The sequence below is a fragment of the Chenopodium album genome, chromosome 23, assembly GCF_948465745.1.
Source record: "Chenopodium album chromosome 23, dcCheAlbu1.1, whole genome shotgun sequence".
NCBI classification, from domain to species: domain Eukaryota; kingdom Viridiplantae; phylum Streptophyta; class Magnoliopsida; order Caryophyllales; family Amaranthaceae; genus Chenopodium; species Chenopodium album.
Window position 1 is genome coordinate 694,828 of NC_137856.1, and position 27,185 is coordinate 722,012.

General features: G+C 34.0%; 2 protein-coding genes and 1 non-coding gene across 12 annotated transcripts; 2 read left to right on the forward strand and 1 right to left on the reverse strand.

The window, feature by feature from the left end:
- Positions 1 to 7,827: 7,827 nt before the first annotated feature.
- On the forward strand, positions 7,828 to 10,553 carry LOC145608915 (adenosylhomocysteinase). The gene is made up of 3 exons (XM_081664500.1): positions 7,828 to 8,194; positions 8,927 to 9,361; positions 9,501 to 10,553. The coding sequence occupies exons 1-3, from the start codon at positions 7,910 to 7,912 to the stop codon at positions 10,245 to 10,247; spliced, it is 1,467 nt and encodes a 488-aa protein (XP_081520626.1). The 5' UTR covers positions 7,828 to 7,909; the 3' UTR covers positions 10,248 to 10,553.
- A 5,764-nt stretch (positions 10,554 to 16,317) lies between these two features.
- LOC145606815 (transmembrane emp24 domain-containing protein p24delta3-like) lies at positions 16,318 to 27,059 on the forward strand. Of its 10 annotated transcripts, XM_081662651.1 has the most exons (10): positions 16,318 to 16,363; positions 17,257 to 17,609; positions 17,705 to 17,756; positions 18,963 to 19,079; positions 19,237 to 19,288; positions 19,417 to 19,473; positions 22,161 to 22,232; positions 22,482 to 22,528; positions 25,617 to 25,744; positions 26,151 to 27,056. In XM_081662651.1, exons 2-4 carry the CDS (start codon positions 17,412 to 17,414, stop codon positions 19,058 to 19,060), a joined length of 348 nt encoding a protein of 115 aa, XP_081518777.1. In that variant the 5' UTR covers positions 16,318 to 16,363; positions 17,257 to 17,411; the 3' UTR covers positions 19,061 to 19,079; positions 19,237 to 19,288; positions 19,417 to 19,473; positions 22,161 to 22,232; positions 22,482 to 22,528; positions 25,617 to 25,744; positions 26,151 to 27,056. The 10 variants fall into 10 exon arrangements, with proteins under 10 accessions (XP_081518777.1, XP_081518775.1, XP_081518779.1 ...); XM_081662649.1 differs by having other exon boundaries at positions 19,237 to 19,473; positions 26,151 to 27,059; XM_081662653.1 differs by lacking the exons at positions 22,161 to 22,232; positions 22,482 to 22,528 and having other exon boundaries at positions 17,257 to 17,505; positions 17,581 to 17,609; positions 19,417 to 19,490; positions 26,117 to 27,049.
- On the reverse strand, positions 19,852 to 19,957 carry LOC145609868 (small nucleolar RNA R71). The gene has a single exon (XR_014106142.1). It is a non-coding gene; the product is annotated as a small nucleolar RNA R71 (small nucleolar RNA).
- Positions 27,060 to 27,185: the final 126 nt, after the last annotated feature.

Genomic DNA, 27,185 nt, shown 5'->3' on the forward strand with positions numbered 1-27,185 from the left:
TAGATTAGTTGGATCTTTACAGATATAATCGAGGTCGATAATGTATTAATTTCAAAATTAAGAAAGTTATCATATAATATTATATTACTACAAGCTTGATTGACCTTAAGTTGGCACATTTTACCAAACTTATATGAACTTGTTATAGATAAGAAATATCACATCATGTGAATATTCATACCTAAAATTTGTTATACAAATAAAATCTTGTTTTTATTGGAATGCCACTAAGCAAAGGTTGGTGTACAAGTACAACGAAGCGAAAATGTACGTGGTAGTATGTAGTAGGTGAGAAATAAGGTGTACATTACTACGTTAGTAAGGAGTTTGATTATGTCATTGTTATTGTGGTTGGTGAATTGTTTGAAAAAGTAGTGACTTTATTAAGCAATTTTATACTTAGAGAAAAGCTAATTTTGGGAGTTGGTAATGACCATGATTAGATAATTAACTTCAATTTACTATTTAAGTACCCAAGACCCAACTATTTGACATTCATGAGATATATTTTTGGCCCAATTAAATTACAGGAATTGACAGTGTTCTAATAATTGAGTATATTTTGTTTTTATTTTAAAAAAAAGGTTTCTTGTACCAAAATAACTCTATTATATAATAGTAATACTAATAATATTAATAGTAACACTAATAATATTAGATAGTCTATAAATATATCATAGCAATTGTGGATTGATATATTTGGAAAAAGATGAAAACTTTGTCAAACATAATTTTAGAAACTGAAAACAAAATAATTACACAATCAATTAAAACTTGATTGGAAGACGATAAATGTAGCCAACTGACTTTAATTTTCCTTAAATTTCAAACTATTATTTTGCTAGGAAAAATTCCAAACTAACACCATTTTAAGATATAAAATTAATTCTATCTTCTAATTTATCATTACAATAAGTAATATAACCAGATGTTCAAGATAAGACGGCACAATATGGTGAATGATAGTTATGATCTCAAGCTAACTTCTTTATTTTTGGAGATCGAGCCTCTAATCTAATATAGCCTATAAACTTAAAATGATGTCATGACTAATTTGTACTCTTAAATTGCAGCTATTTTGTAAGATAAAGTATATTATAGTCCTTACCAAACACCAACTACAAAAGTGGCAACCTAGTATGATTAACTCTCTTCATTAGTCATGAGCTAGCTTTGGCTGCCTAATTGCTTATTTTAAAAATTATTTAAAATTAGTGGTCAGAGTTGGTGGATTGGACAAAATTAAATGGAGTAGCATGTATTTTATACTTCCTCCGTTTTCTTTTACTTACAACACACCTTTTAAGTACGCAGTTTTAGGAGATAATTAGTGAAGATAAAAGAGCGATTTTATCAATATAATTTTTACACGAAAATTAGAATAGGGTTAAGTATCATTTGTAAAAATTATAATGAAAAATTTATCCGTTTACATTACATAAATCCGACCTCAAAACACGTGCCACAAGGCTGTGTTGCAAGTAAAAGAAAACGGAGGAAGTATAGTTTATGTAAAGTAATACAGTTATTTTTTTTATTTTTTTTTATTTTTTTTATTTTTTTTATTTTTTATTTTTTTTATTTTTTAGGAAAAGTAATACAGTTATTTTTGACATGCTGCTTAATGTTTGCAAAGTTTATGGAGTACAAGTAGTACAGGTATTTTTAAAATTAAAACCACCAATCCATATTGTAAAGAAAGGAACAATCAACTTTTCTACATTCCAAGTTACAAGTATTTGTTTAGCTTAATAAAGCACATTCTTCATTCTTAAATTTGATATTATTTAAAGGAAATTAAACAAAGGCTTAATTGGACAATATAACTAGTGAATGCGTTGAAATTGAGGGAGAATATATAATTTGGCCAGCTTACTGAACTTCTCATTAGTGATTAGGGATTTTTTTTTTTTTTTATTTGCACACCTTTGACTTATGCACCGTTTATGATGAATTATGGTTAATGAAAAATCTAATAATGAACATGTCCCATCAATAAATGATTGAGATATTTTAAGTGGCCTTAAATACATACAATGTGCCACTAGGGTGATAAGAAGGGAAAATGATTTTGGCCCACCAAAATTAATTTTGATACAAATTTACGTGAGAACACAGTTTTCTATGCTCTTCTCACATAGAGGTGTGTCAAAATCAATTTTCATTTAGGTGTATTTTGACTAACTGCTCAATACGATGCATAGTCGATACTTTTTTTATGATGTATCTTTTCGAGAATTGAATCTTTGCGACTTTTGTAGGTATCATCATTAGGGGAATTCCTGTTGCTTGCCACGTGGCAAGCTCTGGTTGGCCAATTTCGGCTGAGCTAACTCAACATAGGAGAGGGCTAGATGTTGACTTCTAATTGGGCCACGTGGCTTTGGGTATTTTTACCTCCAGACGTTTGTATCGGTTTAACTTGGATAAAAAGCGACAATTCAAAAGGAGGGTTCGTAACAAAAGGATTTTGGTCTTTTTCTTACTCCTTAAATTTCAAAATAAGTGTTTTAATTTGACTTTTTCATTATTCATACATATTCCACTTTGATCTCCAATAATGATGCTTTATATAGAGTACTTAAAATAGTAAATAATCATGTTTATATTTGTTGGAATCATCTTGGTGTGTTCTACTTAATTTACTTGATTTTCACTTATCAAAACTTACCTTAACTTATTTAAACTTGTTAGACCTTATTAAAACTTAGGGTCTGATCTCTTTATTTTATTTTCACTTATTTCAAGGTCAAATAAGTTCAGATAAGTTTAGTTAAGTTTAGAAAAATAAGTTTAAATAAGTTTAAATAAGTTCAGTTTTAAAAAACAAAGTTCTATTAAAGGTTACCCAAGTTCAATTTACAACTAAAATAAGGCCATGTTCTCATTGACTGAACTCAGCTGAGGTGAATTGAACTAAACTGTACTGAAATGAATTAAGCTGAACTCAACTGAACTGAAATGAATATTTTATAAGAGAAGGAAAACTGAACTGAACTGAACTGAACCGAACCGAGTTGAACTAAAATGAACTGAACTGAACTGAATTTCAACGTAAGAGAACAGACCCTAAGTTTTAATAAACTCAAATTAATTCAGTTAAATTTAAAAGCTGAAAATCAGATGAATAGAACACACCCTTTATTTTAGTTGTAATTTGTATTTGCGTACGTAACCCTTATTCATATTTTTTTTTCGTAGAACAAAACTAATCTGAACTTAACAGAACTTCTTTGAACTCATCTGAACTTATTACATCTGAAATAAGTGAAAATAAGGTAAACGTGACATGCCCTTAATGTATATTTCTTAATTTTAACTTTTTATAATTTATAGATAATGATAATTAAATATATTAATGACCTAAATTTTACTTTGATAAATTCAGTATACTAATTCAAATGAAACATTTATTTTGAAACAAAGATAACAAAGAGGTATTATTAGAAAGAATTATAAACACGACCGTGTTTTAATAAGTGTGACACTTCTTTTTTTTGCCAAAACGTTACATTAAAATAGTATATACTCTTTTCATGGTCCCTACTCAAACCCGCTATTACTTTTTTATTTTTCCTCTTACATTCATTACTAATCTATAAGCTATTAACCCCATTATCTTTCTTTTACAACTTCTTATTTTATTTAAGTCAATTAAATTGCCTAAAAGTCTAAAACTATGTATCGGTCAAACTGTAACACTTAAAAGAACACGAAGGATTAATTTAATAATTGAAAAAGGTGACTTGATACCGCAGCGACTAGTGAACGTGAGCCAATGAAGTGTGTAGCGTCACTCGTTATCCGGTGGCCCTGCACCAATTTCGTTTGATTATATGAAAATTCATACACTTGTTCACCTCTCCTGTTTATATGGGCCACCGACACCACTTCATTTCACTCTCTCTTTACTAAAACTTTTTTCTTTTTTTGCCTTTTTCTTTTTAAGTTTTCTTATTAATAATAAAGGAGAAATAGCCAATTTTTTGTTTTTTTTTTTTTTTTTTTTTTTGGATGTGATGGTGTTTAATTGTGATCACAAATAATTTTTGTTGGCGGGGGTTGTGGGGTGATTGTTATTTTTGTTACATGTTTTTGTATGCAAAATAACTAACTTATACAAGGGGAAAAAAATAAAAGCATACGAAGAAAATGTTGCTCCAATTGTCTTTTTATTTGATAGATTAGGCTAACTTTAAATTGTATACAAAAGAACTCATAAGGTCGTGACACTTGGAATAATGACATTATGTTTTATTGAGAGTTGTAAATTCGACAAGAAGTTGTAATTCTTATGAAAATTATTGGAGTTGAAGTATCAATCGACAATACCAAGTAATTACACACTAAATGAGCCTAATTTGAAAGCTCAAGTCTCTCGGACCAAGGGTGAAAATAACATGATTACAAGAAAAACTTATAACACTAGGGTTACTATAAATTGACAATTTTCTTTGCTGAATACTCAATTTAAGGTGCATTTTATATACCTGAATTAATTAAAAATTAACTAAGGGCCTATTTTCTTCAGATTATTTTCAGTTCAATTCAGTTTTTAATTCTCTCATAAAATATTCAGTTTAGCTTAGTTCAGTCAATCAGAACATGCCGTAAATATACCTTATCAATCATGATAATTATTTTATGTTTACACCTGATTCTCAATTGAATCTAAAATTCTAATTAACCTTGAAATTTTTTCTATAGGCGAATAAAATGTATCCATAATCATTTTTTATTTTTCATTAGTTATAGAGAATGTAAAAATGCATTCTTAGGGCCTGTTCTTTTCAGCTTTATTTCATTTCAATTCAGTTTAATTCTTAATTTCCTTCTCTCATAAATTATTCAGTTCAGTTCAGTAAATGAGACATATGCCTTTAATCTCATAGATTCAAACAACAAAATAAAATAATGGACTTTGGATTACCTTTTTCCTTAAAATTAAAATTTAATGTATAGGTGCCTTGAGATCTTCATGTATCAATTATGCGGTCATGCCCATATGGCCATATGCTTAAAATATTAAAGAATTGGTTTCACCTACTTCACTTAAACAAGTACAACTATAAAGCCACTGCTCTTGCCAAATCTAAGTTTTTTTATAAACACTACTCTATTATATTAAACATAGAGAATAATTGATGTAGATATTTTCCTTGAGCACAATATTGAATTATCGTAGATTTGATCAAGTTGAAGAACACAAGGATCTTTTAGTCAAATGGACTCAAGTCATACACATTATGAGATCATGTTTTATGATACAAAGATCCTCCTCTCGAGAATTACACCTAAATTGTGATATTTGTCACTTTAAGAAATTAAAAATATTAGATTGTACGTAGTAATTATAATTTCAAAGAATGAAAGGAAAAGATATGCAATAATAAAAAATTAATAATAAGTAATTGTCAAAAATAGATATAAACAATTAAATTTAAACAGAAATATAAAATTAAAAAATAGACATAGTAAATTGAAACGAAGAGAGTATGTAATTCTAAATTATACTTTCAACAAAATTTAAAGTATAAAAAAGGGGGAAAAAATCAACATCGTAAGGGTGTTGCCATTTTGCCATTGTTAAAGTCACTCACTACCATAAAAAAATAATTAAAAAAGGTCACTCATTAGTCATTACCGAATACCAACCATAAAGTTGGTGACAAAACAATAAAAAATCTTCATTTGTGGATGTTGTAGAATCGTAGAATTACACTCATATTGTGGAGCCCAAATGTCATGAATTTTGTTTATAAGAATTGTTCTTAAATACTCGCTAGTTTTTTTAAAAAATGTATTTCATACAAAGCTTTTACCTTTGGGATCAATAAGTAATTGAATAGGTGGTAAGAAAGTTGTTTTAACTTCATTAGGTTTTGGGTTTACGGTTTGAAAATTTGGAAACACGACAACGTTCATCAAGAAAATTTTTCACTTGGTTGGGCTCTAATTCAGTTCTAATTTGAAATAGTCAACGTTTAGTAGATTTTAAATTACCGTCTATATTTACATACATAAATTAAAGATCGAATAATTATTTATTTAAAAAAAAATTGATTCAAGTTTGAGTTTCGATTTTTCACTAGAGACATTTTCATGTACTTAGAAATCTATCACCTTTTGTTTCTTCCTCCTTTTATCGAAGGATCGATTACTAACCCGATGTTAATTGATTTATGCAAAATTTTTCAATTTCAATTCGTTGGAATAATCTTATTACCTACCAATAAAGATAAGTTAAAAAATTACTTTTAGTTTGTGGTGAAAAAGGTTATTCACTTTGGAAGGAAGCATGGGAAGAAAGGGCAATGACCATAATAGAATATTAGAACTAGTCTTATTAAAGCTTTTAACTACGATAGAAGTTCATTATGCTTCCTTTGTCCCTAATTAATAAAAACAACGTCTATGGATTGGTTTATAGAGTAGGTAATCGTAGAGAGACAACTTACTATTTATAAAGTTATATGGTTGTTTGATTATTATAGTTCCTTTTTTTTTGAAACCATGATTATTATAGTTCCTTTTTTAACGTTTATGGCACAGAATTGAATAACATGTATTGTGGCTACGTATAATAACCGTGGCAATGCCGATTATTATCTTTAGAGTGTGAGGATTTCCCTAAGTTTTCTTAATTGTAATATATCCATATATATAGGGGCCATTGGTGTGTTACAAGATGCTTTATTATGTGAAAAACTAAGGGCCTGTTTACATTTACTGAACTGAGCTAAACTAAAGTGAACATAACTGATTAGAGCTGAACTTAACTAAATTGAATTGAACCGAAATATATATTTTATGAGAAAAGGAAATTAGGAGCTGAACTAAACTGAACTGAAATTAAGCTGAAGTGAACAGAGCCTTAATTACAGTTCAGTTCAGTTAAGCTCCTAATTTCCAATACAACAAACCAATGCGACCAGTTTTGGCCATTACGCCACAATAAACAATAAATTCACTATTTCTTATTTTTTTATAGTCTCATTTAAATATATCAGAGTTTCCAATACATAATTGTAACAACCCAAAAACCTATTTATGGCCTTGCGGGGTGCTATTCTATGGGCGAAGGTCTCATCAAATGAAGCCTTGCCTCCCCCTCCAGCTCATTGAGAAAAAGAATTAAGGCCAAATTGTCCGCTACAAGTAATTATAAATCGTCTTGGGTTGGAAACTCTCATTCAAAATATATATAAATACGTTATACAAATAATTATAAATATCAATATATTTCGACATTTAAAAATCAAAACAAATCTAACAAATTGCTGCATAACTATTTTTGAAAGTATACATATTCATCAATGAGGTACTCATATTAAATTTCATTCAAGGCAGTGAAAAAAGAAACAGAGAGAAAGTATTATAAATTTATAACTATGTATCACGAATTCACGATTCATGAAGCATAAGTTCAAATTTTACACTTTATAATATACCATTTCCTTGTATTATAATCGTTCAACAATAAATAATACTCCGTAATATAAATCATTATACAAAGTACTTTATACGTATTTAAAATAATATACGTGACGATTAATTTAAAGTAAAAGTTAAATGGGTCGGATTATTTGGCGAGAGTCATCAAATTCAAACATGACACTCCACAAGTATAGTCCAAGACCAACAACAACAAACAACAATTCTATTAGCCCAATTCAATTTTTTTTTTTTTCCAATTTAAATAAATTAAAATTTTCCAAATCACCAACCCCTGAAAATCAAAAACATTGATAAATTCAAATAAATCGTGACCGTCAAAACCAATCTCTTCAAACCTATTTATATCCCTACCCTCACTCCCTTAACTCCTCGCTACACCCCTCTTTCTCTCTTCTCACTACTACTTCTTCCATTTTCTCTCTCTTCTTCTTCTTCTTCGAGCTCATCAACAATGGCGGCGACTCCATTGTCAGTCGAGAAGACCACCTCTGGAAGAGAGTACAAGGTTAAAGACATGTCTCAGGCTGATTTCGGTAGACTCGAAATCGAGCTTGCTGAAGTCGAAATGCCTGGACTTATGTCTTGCCGTACTGAATTTGGTCCTTCTCAACCTTTTAAAGGTGCTAAGATTACTGGATCTCTTCATATGACTATTCAAACTGCTGTTCTTATTGAGACTCTTACTGCTCTTGGTGCTGAAGTTCGTTGGTGTTCTTGCAACATCTTCTCTACCCAGGTATAATTTCATCTATCTCGCCATTATTTCGATTCAATACCCTTTTTGATCTGTTATTTTCAGATCTTAAAATGGGCTTTTTTTTGTTTTTGTGGATTGGATCTTGTTGGGTTTGATTCATTTTGTGATAATTTTGATGAAATGAGTAAATGATTGAGTTGTAGAATTTTTGATTTGAAATGGGTTGTTTTTTTTCTAGTGTTTGAGATCTCAGATCTTGTATTTTTTGATTTTTAGAATTGTGGGGTATTTGATTAATGATATAAATGGTGGTATATACTTCAATTATTAAATCATTTTTGGTGGGATTTGGTATATAACTAGAGTTTAAAATGAATACATGTTTAATTTCTGCACTTTTTAATTCGAAATGGGTTGTTCATTTCTGGATTCTTAAGATCTCAGATCTTATGATATTAATTTATAATTAATTGGATGATTAAAATTATGTAATCATTTGTTTGTGGGATTAGTTGTATAATTACAGTATGAAATGAATTGATCTCAATGTTACTGTCCTGATTTTGATGCTGAGATCTGTAAAAACGTAATTATATCATGAAATTTTGAAGTTAAAACTGAATATATGAGCTCAATTTTCGGATCTTAGCATGAATTTTAGGATTACTGTTGGCTGAGATTCAGATGCGGTTTTTGTGGATCTATTATAGTATACATACATGATTTTAACTAGAAATGTTGATTAATTAATTGAATTACTTTGTTATATAGGACCATGCTGCTGCTGCTATTGCTAGGGACAGTGCTGCAGTATTCGCCTGGAAGGGTGAGACCCTCCAGGAGTACTGGTGGTGCACAGAGAGGGCTCTTGACTGGGGCGCCGCTGGCGGTCCGGACCTTATCGTTGATGACGGTGGTGATGCTACCTTGTTGATCCACGAGGGAGTTAAGGCCGAGGAGGAGTTTGAGAAGACCGGAAAGGTGCCCGACCCAAGCTCTACCGACAATGTGGAGTTCCAACTCGTGTTGGGCCTCATTGTTGAGAGCTTGAAGGTTGACCCTAAGAGGTACCACAAGATGAAGCAAAGATTGGTTGGTGTCTCAGAGGAGACCACCACCGGAGTTAAGAGGCTTTACCAGATGCAGCTTAACGGTACCTTGTTGTTCCCCGCCATCAATGTTAATGACTCTGTCACCAAGAGCAAGGTATAAATTCGTGTCGTAGATTAAGATACACTTGATCAGAATTGAGTCATTGTAATGACATTATCATAACTTGCAATGTTTGAAGGAAAATGTGATATTTGACGTGGTGTGATTGTAACATTTTTGTGTTTGTTTACAGTTTGACAACTTGTACGGATGCCGTCACTCCCTTCCCGATGGTTTGATGAGAGCCACCGATGTTATGATTGCTGGAAAGGTTGGTGTTGTATGTGGATACGGAGATGTCGGAAAGGGTTGTGCTCTTGCCTTGAAGGCAGCTGGTGCCCGTGTGATCGTGACTGAGATTGATCCCATCTGTGCTCTCCAAGCTCTAATGGAAGGTTTCCAGGTCTTGACCTTGGACGATGTTGTCTCTGAGGCTGATATCTTTGTTACCACCACCGGTAACAAGGACATCATCATGGTTGATGACATGAGGAAGATGAAGAACAACGCCATTGTTTGCAACATTGGTCACTTTGACAATGAAATTGACATGGCAGGACTTGAGAACTACCCAGGAGTCAAGAGGATCACCATCAAGCCCCAAACTGACCGTTTTGTCTTCCCCGAGACCAAGACTGGCATCATCGTCTTGGCTGAGGGTCGTCTCATGAACTTGGGTTGTGCCACCGGTCACCCCAGTTTTGTCATGTCCTGCTCATTCACCAACCAAGTTATTGCTCAGCTTGAGTTGTGGAACGAGAAGGATTCTGGCAAATACAAGAAGGAAGTTTACGTGTTGCCCAAGCACCTTGATGAGAAGGTTGCTGCCCTTCATCTTGGCAAGCTCGGTGCTAAGCTCACCAAGCTTTCCAAGGACCAGGCTGACTACATCAGCGTGCCCGTCGAGGGACCATACAAGCCAGCTCACTACAGGTATTAGAGTGGGGAACGGAGATTGGCGTATTGGATCTTCGAAGAGGAAAGGGGTGGTGTGCCTTATATCTTAATTTTCGCTTAGGATGTTAGTTATTTTTGCTTGTCTTTGCTGTTTGGGAAAGTTTGGAAAGGCTTAGAGGACAAGTATCAAAGTGTGTTTTGAATTGAGGTCCTAATATGGGGGTTTTGAATAAGGCAAAACTTTCAGGCTTATGTTTTGTAATTGCTATCAGACTTAGCTGTTGTTTTGTACTCGGCTAGTCTGTTTAAAATTTTTCTATCAAAATGAAGAGGAATGAGTGTTTTATCATTTCTGTTTCGAAAATTCGACTTGTTTAGAGCACTGCTTGATTGCTTGCATATTTTTCTGAAGAACCAAGGAGTTCTTATCTTCTTGCTGTTGGACAAATCTCGTTGCCAAATTTGGTGGATAGATTTGAAAATTTGTTGAATTTGGCTTAAGAGTAGGTCAAGCGTTTAACCATCAGAACACTATGCAGTAAAATGGAGTTCAAACTTGACTATAATTTATCCGATATCAAATTATCAATATTTGGAGTGTCAAAATCACTTACCTTGAAAAACTAATACTTCGTACGAAAGTTTACTAAGCAACTAAACATGTTTACTTACTAACTTAGAACCCATGCAATGCAATAACGAGATTGTGCTACGGATTACGGAGTATTGGCTAAAAAAAAACTTCCAAATCCAATTCTATGTTGATGGTATAATGAGGTGGTGTTAAATAAGGGGAAAAAAAAAATATTTCGGCCTGTGACATTGACATTCATTTATTAAGTTATAGTGTTATACAGTACTCGATAATGGATATGTTGATGATTGCTAACACTTGTATCTTATTCCCGTGTACACCTATTACTAAATGTATCCAAGAACAACTAATAATTTGTCGTTAGTGCATAATTTTTAAATTTGATTCTTCAAATTTGTAAATTTTAGTACAACTTATGTTCAAAGAAAAACAAACAATTGTTTATTAAGTCAAAATGAGCACACTCAATTTATAATTTATTAATCTTTCTTTCAAATTCATTATGAATATTCCTTATCCAACGTTGGTAACACTCTCCTAGCTACGGAGTGCAAATAAAGATGTTATCAAGAAGGGTGTTTGGTAGATTTTGTTACTGCGTCACTTTAATGACTTGCGCATGAGTAATCTTTTTATTTTTTTTTATTTATTTTTATATTAAAGATAAGAATAATGAAAATATTAAAAAATCCTTCTCACGAGGAGAATTCCTACTGCATACATGAATGATCCAAATTATTATGCAACTTTATAGACTATAGATGTTAACGTACGTCCTAATAATATGGAATTCACATCAATTGAGGATCACTTAAAAGTCTTAAATGACTATTTTTGGATCTTGTATTCTTGCTCTTAATTTACCTCAATTTTCTTCGGTTTTAGGGGACTTGTATGAATGAAATTTGTACAAGAAACAAGATCCATAAGTTTTGAATCTCAAAGAATTTTGAGACCACTCATCTTTAAATCTTAACAACTGTGCTATTTCCCCTCCTTTACTATCAAATACAAAGTACGAGTAATAAAAACACACTCGTCACATTAACTTGCTTTATGAGATGATTCATCATAACTAAGCAAAGGCGGTGCAAATTGTAAACGGGTAAATTGACAGTTTAAAGGTAAATTAAATGGTGCTAACTATTCGAATGGTCTCCTAAAGTGTCGTATCTAATCCCTTTTAACCATATAAAGACAAGACTCATGAGATAGGATTGTAATATGACACTAGATCAATTGATGTTGAATTGAACCTTTTGTCCTTTTTTAAATCATAGTGCTACGCAAAACACAAATCATGATCATCATCATCTTTATAAAATTCATACTACCTGTGTCTCTTATTAGGTGCAATAAGAGTACTAAACTGTTATGTTCTGACAAGTGAACTTAGAATTGGAACCAACGAGTCTTGAGTTGTAAATTGTAATGATTGTACTCGCTCAATAGCAGCAATAAAGAACACTCTGTATCAGAAAGTAAATCCGCAATTATTTTTTTGTTCAATCACACTTATGTAGGAAATAATGCAAAAAAATTATGCTCTTTTTGTAAAAAAATAAAAACATGATTAATATATAAAAATAACTAGCAAAGATTCAGGTATGTAAACATCCCCCTCCCCAAAACAAAAGAGAAAAAAAAATCTCAAAAATATGATAATACGGGGCCACATGCTTCAGTGTCCAATCACACTGCTCAACCTAATATAAATGACAGAAAACACAAGAAACGGGAGAAGAGGGGGAAATTAGGGCAGGGGGATCTTGACAAATAAAGAGGTGGGAAAAAATACCAAGAAAATGAAGATGGTTATGCCTTTGGGAATAATGCTTTGGTTTTGCTATTGTGAAGGATAGTGAATAGTGGACAGGGTTCGGTTATGCCTTTTCGTGAAATAGGTTTCGATCAACCTTGAAATTTGGTTTATATATGCTGGTGTTTTTACTGCTTGACAGCCGTAACAAAACTTGTAGTACATTGTGGCAAAGTTAATGTAAGGGGGCATGTACGTAAACGACTAACAACTAAACTCCATTGGTTAGAGCCGTTAGACTCTGTTACTTACAACTAAACTCTACCATGTGAAATCATATTGACCGAATACATACTATAAGAAGATCTGAAGATGCATTATGTACTTTGCTAAAAAAAAAAAAAAAAAAAAAAAAAAAAAAACCCAACAACTAACTTAAAAACACTGTTAATTAAAGGCTCATTTTAATTCCTAACCATTACAGAGTTACTGTAATATGTCCCAAAATCACTGAACTTTTATTAAACAACTCACTGAGCCTCATGGCTTAGATTTGGTACTAATTGGGCTGTGGGAGTAGCCAAGTGACCCAAATGATATGCACTCCCACGAGCACCTCATGGCCTAGATTTGGTGTTAATCCAAGCAAGTGGGGGTGTGTAGGGGAGAAGAAAGGCAGGTTAAGCAATGTCCACAATTCTGCATTGCCTATACCAAAGACTTGACAGTTCGATCATAATATTCACAAAAAGATGGTCGAAAAGAGGCTCCCTGTCCATGCTCATGATCATATAGAGTAATTGTGAGTAATTGTCACAAATACATAGAACACAAGGAAAAGACTAGTCAAAAACTCAAACAGCATTATTCCATTGACATGTTACTTTGAAAAAGAAAAAAAGATAGCCAGAACGAGTCTCCTGCCTCTACTGATATTAATCTGTCTTAGCCAGGGGGCCAGTTAATTTGACGTCCTAGTGGATGTGATAAACAAATTGACGTGCTGAACAAAGCATTACAGCTTGTTAAAGCACTGAAATTACGTTGGAATGTAGAGTTTGTGTGATTAGCGTAACTTACATCCTTTTGGACCATCATTAATCACAATCCTGAAGCCATAGTCAAGGCCTTCCTGCTTTGCAACGAGCTTTGCTGTGTAAAGAATCTCGCGGTGCCTTTCCTCAGCCAGAGATAAATTATCAGGACAGCCTGTAAATATTGCAGGAAAAAATCAAATATAAAATGTGTGTTTTAACTCATCCTTTTTCTTATTAGCTAATCTAAGATGAACGCCCCAAGCTTTTCATACAATCCTGTGGTATTCTTGAGAAATAATGTGGAATGGGACCAACAAGTACTAATCTTCAAATTAGCTACTTAGCATCCTTAACAATGAGCAATTAAAATTATTGTGTTACTATTTGAATAAAATAATGTTTAAAAAATTAGGGAATAATAATGTCTAAACAAACGTGAATGGTTTTCTTTTCCAAATCATTTGTAAATAAGTTCAAATCAGATCATTGGATCATATGCAATTTTTAACCACAAATATATTTAATTTTGTAATGAAAAAAAATGAAAAATCACATATAAATAAAATACACATTATTACGAACTAACAAGACCTTACTCCATATATTGGTTTCTTATAGATTATCAATTTATCATATATTTAAGGTCAAAATTTAGTCAAATTTGACATTAAGACCAGACAAAACCAGATCAGATCCGATCAGATCACCACAAACCAGATTTGATCTGAGACCAAATCAAATCCGATCATATTTGACCAAATTAGATAAGGTCAGATATGCGAAAACAAGGTGAACTCAAACAAGCCTATATTGTATCTTGTTGGCGTTTCCGTCAGCATCCTCATCTTCTTGTTTCCAAGCTTTTGTCTGCGAAATATCCATCTCTCTTGTCTTTGCCTCAGGGGAGGCTTGGTTATCAATCTTGGGGTGGCAAGGGTTTGGCTTCGGGAATGCAAACGGGTCTCAAGGGGGTTGCTTGGAAGGTCGGTACGGGTTTCAAAGTCCGTATTTTGGAGGATGTTTGGGCCTCGGGGGGCCTTGTTCGATTTAAGTATGATGTTAGTGGGTCGGATGTTCCGACTCATGTGTCTTTTATCATTAATCTGCGTTCCTACGCGTGGGAACCTTCATTGATTCATAGGTTTTTTTATTCTCCTACAGCGTCCCGTAAATTGCCAACGGAACGTCCTCAGCAGCTTATGGATGATTTTGTTTATTGGAAGTACACAAGGGATGGTAGCTTCTCCACCAAGTCTGCCTACTCTTTGCTTGTTCGCACCTCAATGGAGAATATTGTAAGTAAGCCTGCTTCGGATGTGTGATGGAAAAAGCTATGGGGGATGCCTATTCTTCCAAAGCTGAAGATCTTTTATTGGAAGGTTCTCCATAATGCCTTGCCTCTTTTGGCTTCTCTGAGCCGGAAAGGTGTTCCGATCAATCCCGCATGCATTTTCTGTAGGGAAGCTTCTAAATCGTCTTCTCATCGTTTTCGGGATTGCTCCTTCACTCGCCACATTCTTACTTGTAAGTTTTCGTTGTGGCATGATCTCCGCCTTTCGGGTCGATCCTTCGAGATTTGGTTCTCGGATTTGATTACGGATTTTAGTTTCCACAAGCAAAGGCAAGACCTACGCTCTTTTTTTTTTTTATGTCTTTTATGGGCCATTTGGTTGTCGCGAAATCAGTTCATTTTCAGGCATGCATTGTATTCTCTGCCACTATCTTTGCCATTGCTGATGAGTGGATCTCTCGGGGCAATCAGACTGGTTTGTTTTCTCTCCAGATATTATCTAATCAGCATGGTCTGGTTACCCCTGTTGTTTCTCGCTCCTTTGTTTGTCTTCATGGTATTTCGACTGATCAATACAGGTTTGCTTAATTTTGGATGGGGCATGGTCCGCCACGGATTGTTTGGCGGGAGCGGGTTGGTTTTTTCGTAATTTTGACTCCAATCAGGTACTAGGGGGTGGCTCTAGGGCGTGTCGAGCTGTGTCCGCTTTTCAGGCTGAACTTCAGGCTTGTGCTCGTGGCCTTCAGGCAGCTATTCATAGAGGGTTCAGCCATACATCAATTTACACGGATAGCTCTGATATGGTTTTGTCACTTCACCACGACCGGTCATCTGAGGTCTCTTGCTTTTGTTTATTGTGTGTTATTCGACATCTTCTCGATAGCCTTTCAGTTTGCAGGATTTTCAAGGTTCCTCGGCCTGGGTTACCCCTGCTCATTGGTTAGCCAAGTGTGCTGGGCAGCGTCAGAGTTTGTTTTGGTCCTTTGCTTTTTAGTGTTTTGTTTTGGTTTGTTTTTTACTACTCCGTATTGTAAAAAAATAAAAAAAAAACAAAAAAAAAACATTGGATTTTCATTAAACAACTCACTAGCCTTAAACCCAACATCACATGTGGTCTCTGACACTCTGTTATGTTTCTTTTTTTTAATTTTTTTTTTACGAAAATCTTTATGTTTCATTGAAACAACAGAGCTTCTCTCTACAAAACCCCCCAACCTTATCCTCCCACCTCCTCTCAACCCCGGCTATGAGGGGGACGCCGATCGCCGGCGAGTCTAGATCTTCCATGTTTGCTTAATTTTTGGTAAAATGAAGTAGCTAGTCTGTTCTTCAAGTTCATCTGTGGTTCATCTCGTTTTTGGTGTCGTCAATTGGTTTAGCTTCTTCTCCAACTAAACAAGGAGCCAAGTCGAAGGAAATCCGTTAATTGTGGAAACAAGGATGACTTAAAAATTGTAGATCTTGTTTCCCCAAACAGGTAATTTGGAATTTCAATCTATCTTTATTTTTCAGGGTGATGGCATATGGTTTTGCTTTATTTTCTTCAAAGGTTTAATTTTTGGATTCAAGTGGTATCCAAGACCGTTCCTTTCATCTTTCAAAACAAAAAAAGATCGTTCCTTTCAATTGGGATTGCAAAATTCATTTCATTATTGAATTCTCCTGTTTGTCAAAATAAGGAATTGTTTCAAAAGAGTTTGATTCTCCGATTCTTTTAACTATTAATTTCAAGAGTTTGCATAAGACTCTTGATTCAGGGAAGTATTTTTATTCATTACTGTAGTTGAAATTGTGTGTTAATTTGTTTTGTAGTAGTTATGTTAAAGTTTTGATTTTTATTATTGTGGAATATCACTTGATATTTGATCTGATTTGGTATGGATCTCTTTCAAGATTTCATTTTTTCTGTGAGGTTATTGAATTTTTAAGAATAGATTTGCAGGTGGGTTAATTGTGATGCTTACAGAAGAGGGTTTTAAAAGATTTAATTTTTGGATTCAAGTGTTATCCAAGATCGTTCCTTTCATTAAAAAAAAAAAAATAAAAAAAAATCGTTCCTTTCAATTGGGATTGCAAAATTCATTTCATTCTTGAATTCTCCTGTTTGTCAAGGTCTTTCCTTTCATCTTTGACTAGTAATTTCAAGAGTTTGCATAAGACTCTTGATTCAGGGTATGATTCTCTTTCAAGATTTCATTTTTTTCCGTGGGGTTGTTGAATTTTAAGAATAGATTTGCGGGTGGTTTAATTGTGATGTTTTTGATTTGGTATAAGTCATTTTCTACTCCCTTTTCTCTTTCCCTTTCCGTTGCACTTTGGATTTTTGAAATTGATTTCATGAGGTTGAAACTTTCTGAAGTTGGTGTATAGATTTCTGAACAGATATGAAACGCGCAGCTTCAGGGAGCGTGGGAATCCGTATAAGTTCCTTCGTTCGGGAGAGAGCAGAGAAGGGTTTTCAATCAATTTTCAGAAAGTAGTGAATCAGTATTTCAGTAGTCAGATTACAGAGATAAGAGAGAGAGATGGGTAGGTGCGTAATATTCACGAGCTTGATGATGCTGCTGCTGATGATTATTCGATTTACGGAGGGAATATGGCTGAATCTACCAAGTACAGGTACTAAGTGCGTTTCTGAGGAGATCCTGAATAATGTTGTTGTTGTTGCTGATTATGTTATTATCGATGAACAAGGTCACGCATCTCCCACTGTTTCTGCTAAGGTCTCTTTCTTTCTTTTTATTCTTCTTTGATGTTGTTGAATTTTAATTTCAATTCTATGGTTTTTTTACTTTGGGATGTAAATTGCGATTAACAGGTGGCCTCTCCTTACGGCAACAATCTATACCACAAAGAGAATGTGACTCATGGTCAGTTTGATTTCTGACTAAAGTTGGTGTTTAAATAGAGCAAATTTGACATTTGGAGAGTTAATTAGAGATATGAATGATGGAAGATATTGTCAGTTAGGATGTGGGCCATTTAACGTTAATTTTAGTCGGAAATCGTCAAAAGGTTGTGCTACTCGAAGTTTTAGCAAATTTGTGGATATTAACTTTTGTAAAGTGGTTTTTTTTCACAAGAAGTTGAAACTTTCTTGGTGTTTTTGAATTTTTTTTCCTTTTATGAATGTTGAAGTTACTGTGGGACCAGGTTAAGTTTCTATGAATTGGGTTTTTCTTGAATTCTGGTTCTATGTTTGATATTTGTTCTGATCTGGTGTGTGTTTTATTGAGATTTTAGTGAAAGTTTGTATGTATTGGGGGTTGTTTTCATATTAAACCCACAGAGCTTAATATCCCTTGCAAGTTAATTTTCTCATCTTTTCATGATTTCCCTCTTAATTTCATAACCCTACTTTGTAATATTTTTCGATGATTCTGGGAAATTTGATTGTTGATTACATGCATATTGATGTTTTCTTACATGTGTTATAATAAATTTTTGGTGGGTATGTTTTTGGAATTTGAATTCATGAGGTTGAATTGAGGAAGGAAAGCTCATGGTCTATGTCTTTGATAAACAAGACATAAAAGAATGTCTTTGAAATGGAATTGAATTTTACTTGTGATTTTACTTGAGGATGATATTTATAAAATTAATTTTCAATTCATAAAGATGTCTTTGGAATTTTGAACTGTTTTGATAATGGTATTTAGTGAGCCAGTCGAAGATTACTCATGAGACGATTGAAATTGTTTAATGATCGACTGTCATATAACCTTTTTTAGAGTTTGTGTGGAGTGATACAAGAATTAATTTTATAGGAAGCTTTTTTAAAGTTTTTATTTCTAGTGTTCCTTAACTCTAGAATTTTAACGGTTTATTGCTTTGGTTCTTTGCGTTTGGGTTTTCATGAAATTGTACAGTTTTATTTGCAAGAAGCAATTGTTGGGTCTGAATATGTTTATAGGATAGTGCAAGGCACATCTCTAAGGGTTGGATCCTGTTTTTTGCCTCTATTTCTGTATGTTCTTTTCACATAGCCCATAACTTGTTTCTTTATCATGATATAGTCTATCATATATGGTATAAAAGAAGTTGAAGCTGTACTTATCATGAAAGTGGTATTGCAGACTTGGTGAACAACTTGGGTACAGCACGGAACCAAAAAAAGTCATGGAGGCATTGCATGCCGCATAGATGTCAGCATAATTGGGCAAATTGGAAGTGATTCTTTCTACTGTCATAAGGTTTTTTGTTTTTTTTTGTTTTTGTTTTTGTTTTTGTTTTGTTTTGTTTTGTTTTTTTTGGCTGTGATTTTTTATTTTTTTTCCTACTGCTCTGGTTTTAGGAAATTAAAACTTGTTCATTAGGTTTGAAAGTTACCAAGTCATTTTATGCTTGCAGGGATCGATTAAAATAAAGGATGCAGAGGCACAAGCTTATGTCTAAATTTGAGGTTTATAAGCTATTTCTTACTGTTCTTAAAGGATATTTTGGCATTTAAATTTTTGAATCATGCCTTATAGCAATTTAGCTTCCTCGTCCTTCTTCTCCTGTCACTTTTTTTTTTTTTTGGTTTTGCAGGGAATCCTTTTATTCTCTTATTTCATTGATTGAAATTCAATCAGAGCTTGTTACGAGGTATATCTTATGAAAGGGTTAGTAACTTACCATTCTTTGTCTGTATTTTGTGCTAGCTGGTTTATGAAAGTTTGTCTTCCATGGTTTAACTAAATCGACTAGTACTCTGCTCTTAGTTTTTATTTTTTTTTAGTTTTATGCTTCTAATTTGCGTGGTGTTGGCCTTCGTTAGGACGAGTCTTGGCACTGTAAGCAGCACTATTCTTGTCAGGTTGTAAGTGTGAAGTGATGAAATGTTTTTTCATTTTTGGGGGCAGAAGATGGAATAGATTAGTTACTTATGTTCTTAATAGTCTGATCCTTTCACTACTTGGACTTCATTATCTCAAGCTTTTCTGAATAAATTTTTCCAACTTGCTAAAATGACTAAATTGCGTAATGAATTTAATTATATTACTAGTTTCACTCAAAATGATTTAGAGTCATTATATGAGTCTTGGGAAAGGTTTAGAGATTTGCAACATCAATGTCCTCACCAAGCCACCAAGGTATCCCCAATTGGCTACTTGTACAAACTTTTTATAATGGCTTAAATCATTCTATTAGAAGTACTATAGATGTTGCAGGTGGTGCTTCAATGAGTTACACTACTATGTACTGAAGAGGCCAATAAGTTATTAAAAGAAGTTGCTTTTAATAATTAGGTAAAATTGATAAAAATAATCCCAATTTTCGCCTGGTCGCTCAAAATAATCCCAATTTTGGATTATTTTTTAATAATCCGGAATTTGGGGGTTATTCGCTGTAAACAATTCCAATCAGGTTACTAGGACACGTGGCGCCACATGATTGGTTGAAAAATTTTAATATTTTTTTTTAAAAAAATAAACAACCCACCCACGACCACCTCCCTATCACCACCGTCGACTGCTTCCGAAGCCCCAAACCACTGCCGCCAACCTTTGTCACGCCGGCGCTGGCTCCCGAAACCAACCTCTGTCACGCCGACGCCGGCTCCCAAAACCTCCCATTAACACGCCGGCGCCGGCTCCGGCTCCGGCTCCCAAAACCTTCCTCCGACACGCTGGCGCCGGCACCCAAAACCTCCCTCTGACACGCCGGCGTTGGCTCCGGCCGGCGTGCGCTTCCCTCCTCCTCCCCTAAATCACCAAGCCTCCACCGAAATTAAACCCCGAAACCCTTAAAATAACCTAGCCCCACCACAAAAAAACCCTAATCGACCCTCCCTCACCCTTGGAACCCTCGGCGCTAGGGTTTCGAGGTTGGGGGAGGGCCGATTTGGGGTTTTTATCGGTGGGGCTGGGTTATTTAAAGTGTTTCGGTGTTTTGGTAAGGTGGTTTTTGCGGTGGTGGTTTAGGGGTTAGGGGGAGGGGGAAGCGCCAAAGCCGGCGCCAACACAAGCGCAAAGATTAGGGGCTGGGGCGGTGGGAGAAGGCAGCTGCCTTCCGGAATCGAGGATCTGCCTGCTAAAGAGGCTTTATGTGAAGTGGAAATATATATAGGAATATCGAGCTAATAATTGTGATTGTCCTAATGTTGAAGTAATTGGCTTTATGTGAAGTTATTAAAGGTGCACATGCAAGTAGTGATTGTCCTAATGTTTTTAATAAGCTCAGTTTGTTTCTAATTATAATTGATCACAAAATGACCCTCACAAAATGACCCGCAAAGACAACCGCAACAAGAGGGACCTTGATCGGAATTGGCTATTGAAAAACTTGCTAATGCCACTTTTGAAAGATTCGTAAAATTGGTAAACTTGGAAAATAGAGTTTGATCAATTAGCTAATTCAACCAAAAATATGGAAGTTCAAATAGGACAAGTAGTTAATGCTATTAATTCTAGGATCAATTAGCTAATATCTTATGCTATTAATTCTAGGATTCTTGAACAATGTAACTTTGTCACCTTAAGAAATGGTAAAATTCTTGATGTTATAAATGTTCAAGCTAAAACCAAAGAGATAGTAAGTGAAAATATGCAATTGCCTTCTGTGTTGAACAATTGCCTTCTGTGTTGAACTTAATACTTAGTTTTGATTTGGTTTGTGTTGCCATAATGCCATGTATGAAACATGGCTGAATTTTGTGCAAGTTTTCATGGAAAGACATGATTGATTAGAATTTAGTAAAACAGTTTAAAGTTGCTAATCCTACCTAAATGGTTGTGAGTAATTAAAGCTAAAGAGGCTTTATGTGAAGTGTAAAATATATATAGGAATATCAAAATGAGTCAAAGGTTTCTTGCAACAATCAAAATCTACAACGGAACTCTCTAAACTAGAAAAGTGTCTGCAATGCCAAATGTAGTACAATTTTCTTCATTTGGGGGAATCTTGTTGAGCTCAGCATCAACCTTGATTTCAATCTCAAGTAAATATGAAATTCCTTCTTGTTTCTCCACACTAAGACGAAAAGACGACCCAAGTGCCTGTCGAAGTTCGTTCTCGAATTGTCGAGTATCAACTATCTCCCAATCAACTCCAAACTTGTTGCATCTTTCGATCGATGTGGCACTCGCTGCATAAAAAACCATGTCAAACTACAATTTTAGAGATATAAAATATTCCAAATCAGAATTAAAAGATAAATGAGACTTGATTAAATTACAAACAAAAGGTACCATTAAAAAACAAAAGAGAAGCTATGATTATAACAGCATAGGTGTTCTAAAATTGACTATTTTTCTAATTAAAATTTTATCCTTTTGTCGTTAAAAATGCAGGAAAGAAATGCAAGAGTAACAATCAATCCAGGGATAGTGGAATTATAAGGGCTCATAAAGGCTTTATCACAGGCATGCTTTGTCACCCCTTTTAATTTATTTATTATCATATAATATATGATTCATTATTGTTATTAATCACATTCATAATCCCATTATCCGTCCAATAATATTCATGTAGTTTATAATGTACTATGTATAATACATGATTATATTATTAATCACTTTCATTATCCTTCCTAATATTATTGTATTTAGATAGATGGGAAACTTCACAACCGCAAAATGTTAATCATCATGGTTTATATTGCTTTATTGCAGATTCTTTGTATTTCCTAGCAGCCAAGTTGCTCAAGTCCACATCACAGGTCTGTCTCATTTACCTTAATTTTTTTGCTTATTAAAATGTCAATTTTCATGTAGTTAGTACATTTTCGACAAAATTAACCTACCATTCACATAAATATATGTATTACTCCGTACTATATAGGTAGACAACACATGAAAGTAAGTGTTATTACACGCGTTACCGTATGACAAATTGACTAGTATATTGGGGTTTAAGGATATCAAAATCCTCAATTGAAATGATTTTCATTGTTCAATATCCTAAATCTAATATGAAAATATTCTACGTATATTCTCTATCAGCGACATGTTTTAATGTGAAATTGAAACCGTGTATCCTACGCCACGAACATGAGAAATATGAAGAACATGAAAAGACTTAGCAAGACGTTCTATATCATCATAGACTAGGCAGATAGGTGATAATCTATTAGTCATCAACTCAGAGGATATTTGGGCAATATCTTGGTATATCGAACATATTATTAAAGACATTCATACTCTTCTCACTCGATTGGATCGGAGTATCCAGCACATCTACTAAAAGGCAAATCGTGCAACAGATAGGATTGTAATGTAGGTTATTAGTATAAATTTGTAGTTTGGGTATTGATGTTTATAACAACTCTAGCCAGTGTGTTTACTATTTCTTCTGCTGATACATTATGAATTCTCTTCGTGAGGAGGGTTTTCTAATGATTATCTTTCTTACTTTTTCCCAAAAAAGAGGGCATTACTTATCATTTTAGCATCATGCCAATATGCCATGTGTAATGTGTACCAAAAGTTCAGTGTTTTTATTTATTTTTTACCCTTTAGCTTACATTTTTAGGAGGAATTAGTGAAGTGTGGCATGATAAAAGGAGTGAGAAAAACCATGACCAAAAAGTTATTGGTAACTATGGTAACCATTGGGAGGTTAAGGTTAAGTGGGCATAAGAGTTGGTCAACAAAAATTCTAACCTATTTTAGGGATCACGGAATCCAGATCAAATACTCTCCTAAGCTTCAATGCACTTCTGAAATATTCCTCCTGAGTTTCAAATCTTGTTTGCTTATTTGCATATCTGTTGAATCTTTTTCCGAAAAACTTTTCGCTGTCCATTTTTGATTTTGCTCCCAGATATTGCCGATTCTTCTTAAGCTTTTTGCTGTCCATTTTTGATTTTGCTCCCAGATATTGCCAATTCTTCTTAAGCTCGTGATAGAGGTCTGTTGGCAACTCTTTTGGCTGTAGAATGTAAGGTAAATTTATCAATACTTGCAAGTTTATAGGCAATAAATCTGTGTGGGCTAAACTAAACTAGAGATTTATAATAATAAGTAGGAAAAATTAACAAAAATAATCCGAACTATTCACTATCTTCTCATTTTAATCCGAACTAGTGTTTAACTTAGAGTAAACCAAAGTATAGGGGGTAGTTGCTCATATTAGTTTAGGCAAGTTAGCAACCTGCTAAACAGGTTAAATTAAATATGTGGGCCCCACTTTTAATTTTTTAATTGCATTTTCTCCTCCTAACTCATCTAACCACCGAAACTATAGTACTCCATGGTAGTGCCTTTTCTAAAGCTTGGGGTTTTCTCCATGGAAGTGCCTTCATCAAAGAACAATTTTGCATGCATGATAGTTCGCTTTAATTTTGTAATTTCTACTCCGTATTTTTTTCTCTCTTTTTTTTATTATAATAATGTATTTCATTGCTTTCCATATTCCACTAAAATTCATTTGCAATTCATGTTAGAGCCCTTGCATGTGCAGAAGCTGCAACTTTAAGTTCCACCAATTCTTGCTCAATTATTTTGTTTTTTCGCTTCAGCTTCTTGATGATTTCCCCCTTACCATAAGTTTCAATTACAAGCTCATCAACGAATTTTTGTTTTTCCCTCAATTTATCTAGCGTAACCTCTTCCTCCCATTTGAAATAATTGCAATTGTCAGACTAACAAAATAACACACAACATAATTCAATAATTAAAAAAACGAATCTTTAAATTCAAATTCATGTACAAAAATAATTAAAATTGGAAAACTACATTTGCTGGGAACTTCCCACATCCATAAAAACACTTCCCAGATTCCCAATATGTACTCCTCCATTATTGACTACCTTAGCTTCGCTAGAACATCGTCGTGACAAATCGACATTAAGGCATAATTTTGATGAATGAGTTGAGAAATTTGAGATAGATGAGTGGCTGAATGAGTTTGCACTAGCAGACATGGTTTAATTTTGGAAGGAGGAAACAAAAAGATGAAATCTAGATGGTGACCAGTGGAAGATGAAATAGAGTAGAAAATGGAGATTTTGAAGAAGTAAATGATTCCAAAAATGAACGGTAAAGGAGGAGAAATCCATTAAAAAAAAAACAAGACAAAAGTGGGCCCCACACGAGTTGCTAAGATGCTTAGACTAATATGAGCAACTACCCCATGTACTTTGGTTTATTCTAAGTTAAAGATTAGTTCGAATTAAAATGAGAAGATGGTGAATAGTTCGGATTATTTTTGTTAATTTTTCCTAATAAGTAAGAGATTTTAAAACCTTGAATTCGATTTTTTGCTGCCTGTCAATTCGCGGCTTCCCAATAAAGTTGTGGATTGTGAATACAGAGTGTCTGTCAGGACTGAATTTCTGTCCATTTAGTAGCCTGAATGTCTTGATATATGTTTGCACCAGATTGAAATCTGTGGTCTCTGGACTGCACAAGTGATAAAAATAGAATTTATGGTTAGGAAGGAGGGTCAATGATAGGGGCAGCAGGACGAGTCAAACACAACAAAGGTTAAGAGACAAAACTTATTAAGAGAACATTAAGGAAAGCAAGCAACTAAGTGTCAACCTTGTCTAAGTTTGGTTTTGCTACTTTAGCTAATGGTCACATGTGCTCATCTTAAGTTCATTGTTGTCTTAGATAGCTTGTGTATAAGTAGGAGGTGAATGTATTATATTATGAGATTGATAGCCTCAAGCGTATAGTTATCCTTGTAACCTTGTTAATTTTCCGCTTTATTAATCATTCAAAACACTCCCTATACTGGGATCCTGATAAGAGGGGAAATTATACGGTCAAGTCAGCTTACCATTTGAGTTTTGGTGCTAATAGTGACGAAGGAGGATCAGATGATATGGAGCTAAGAATAGTGTGGAAAAGGATGTGGAGTGAACCTGTGCATCCGCATATCAAGACTTTCATGTGGAGAGCTTGTAAAGAGGCTCTTCCGACTAATAAAGGTTTGCATATTCGAGTCTCAAACATTCTTGAAATGTGTAATTTGTGTGGTGAGAGTGTGGAAAATATTGCTCACGCTTTGCTTATTAGCATAATTGCAATTAAATCATTCAAAACACTCAAGCTTTCTCTTAATTGTGCTTATTAGCGAAATTGCAATTACAAGAAACCAGTACATCACATAATACCTAAATTCTCCTCTTGGGTTTTGGAACGATTCCCTATTGGATCATCCCAATTTTCTATAATTTAAATTATTTAAATCCCAATTTTCTATAATTTTAATAATTTTCTAGTACACCCTAGTTTATAGAAAATTGGGATTTAAATAATTTACTGCTTGTCGTATGCTTCTAATCTTATTGATGTACTAGATAATGGAACTGAAATCAGTCACAACTTACATAGGAGGAGGAGGAGAATTGGGAGCCAAATCAAGATCAAGATTGAGATGAGGATGATGATGAAGGAGCTTCTGCTGCTGCAATTGCGCCATTGTAGTTCCGATTGGAAGGCATGGATTTTGAAAGTGATTAGTGATTGAGGTTGTGGCGGTGGAGTGGAGTGGTGGCGCAGAATGACGATAGTGCCGGAGAAATGAATGGTTGTTCAGGAAGAGGGAAGTGAGATTGCGAGTCCGAGCGAATAAGCTTCTTCTGCTCATTTTTGGTGATGAAAATGAAGAGAGATAGAAATACGTATAATCTTAATTTATAAATGAGAGAAGAGAAGAGAAGAGAATTGCAGAGGATCGGCTGAATTGAGTGCGTCAATGGTGGATTGGCTCTTATTGCACCACCACTTCCCCAATAACCACCGTCTTTGAGTTCCTAATCAGATTCAAATGCTCAGGAAATCAGGAATTGTATTTCACTTGCCTACTCTACATTTTTTACCTCTCCTGGGTTGACCGTAACGGGATCCCTCTTACCATGACTACAGGAGTTGGATTTAGTAAGAACATGTTGAATCGGGTTTACTTCAAAATTGAAATATGTTAAATCATTGTGTTCACAAGAACTAAAATTTAAATCGAACGTTTTCAATCGGATCAAGTTTTGACACCTCTACTTAACTAAGCAAACTCCGTATGTATTACCAATTTGCTAGGATTGACTTGAACATTTAGTCACCAAATGGACTTTATCTTTGAGCGACTCATGAGCTCACTAGCCACAGCCGGTGAAGCCAACATCCAATACGTATGATTAGGATCTTATTTTCATTTTTTTTTTTTTTTGAAGGAATGTATAAGTAGAATTATAATTTATAAAAGAGCATAATAACCAAGAAATATTTTTTTTTTTTTTTTTTTTTGACAATATTACCAATAAATTATCAAAGATGCTAAAAATACTGTAACTGTACATTGCGATGCTTTTCTAATCAAATACTCTTCAGAAAGTTCTTGTCCCAAAAATAGTTTCGTACCTTACAAAAAAA

What these genes read in the sequence shown, in the direction of transcription:
- LOC145608915 (XM_081664500.1), top strand. Translation starts at nt 7,910, where the DNA reads ATGGCGGCGACTCCATTGTCAGTCGAGAAGACCACCTCTGGAAGAGAG. An exon ending in GCAACATCTTCTCTACCCAG is followed by an intron (nt 8,195 to 8,926) that starts GTATAATTTCAT and finishes TTTGTTATATAG; the next exon opens with GACCATGCTGCTGCTGCTAT. An exon ending in ACTCTGTCACCAAGAGCAAG is followed by an intron (nt 9,362 to 9,500) that starts GTATAAATTCGT and finishes GTTTGTTTACAG; the next exon opens with TTTGACAACTTGTACGGATG.
- LOC145606815 (XM_081662649.1), top strand. Translation starts at nt 17,412, where the DNA reads ATGGGTAGGTGCGTAATATTCACGAGCTTGATGATGCTGCTGCTGATG. An exon ending in CTCCCACTGTTTCTGCTAAG is followed by an intron (nt 17,610 to 17,704) that starts GTCTCTTTCTTT and finishes TGCGATTAACAG; the next exon opens with GTGGCCTCTCCTTACGGCAA. An exon ending in CAAAGAGAATGTGACTCATG is followed by an intron (nt 17,757 to 18,962) that starts GTCAGTTTGATT and finishes GTGGTATTGCAG; the next exon opens with ACTTGGTGAACAACTTGGGT.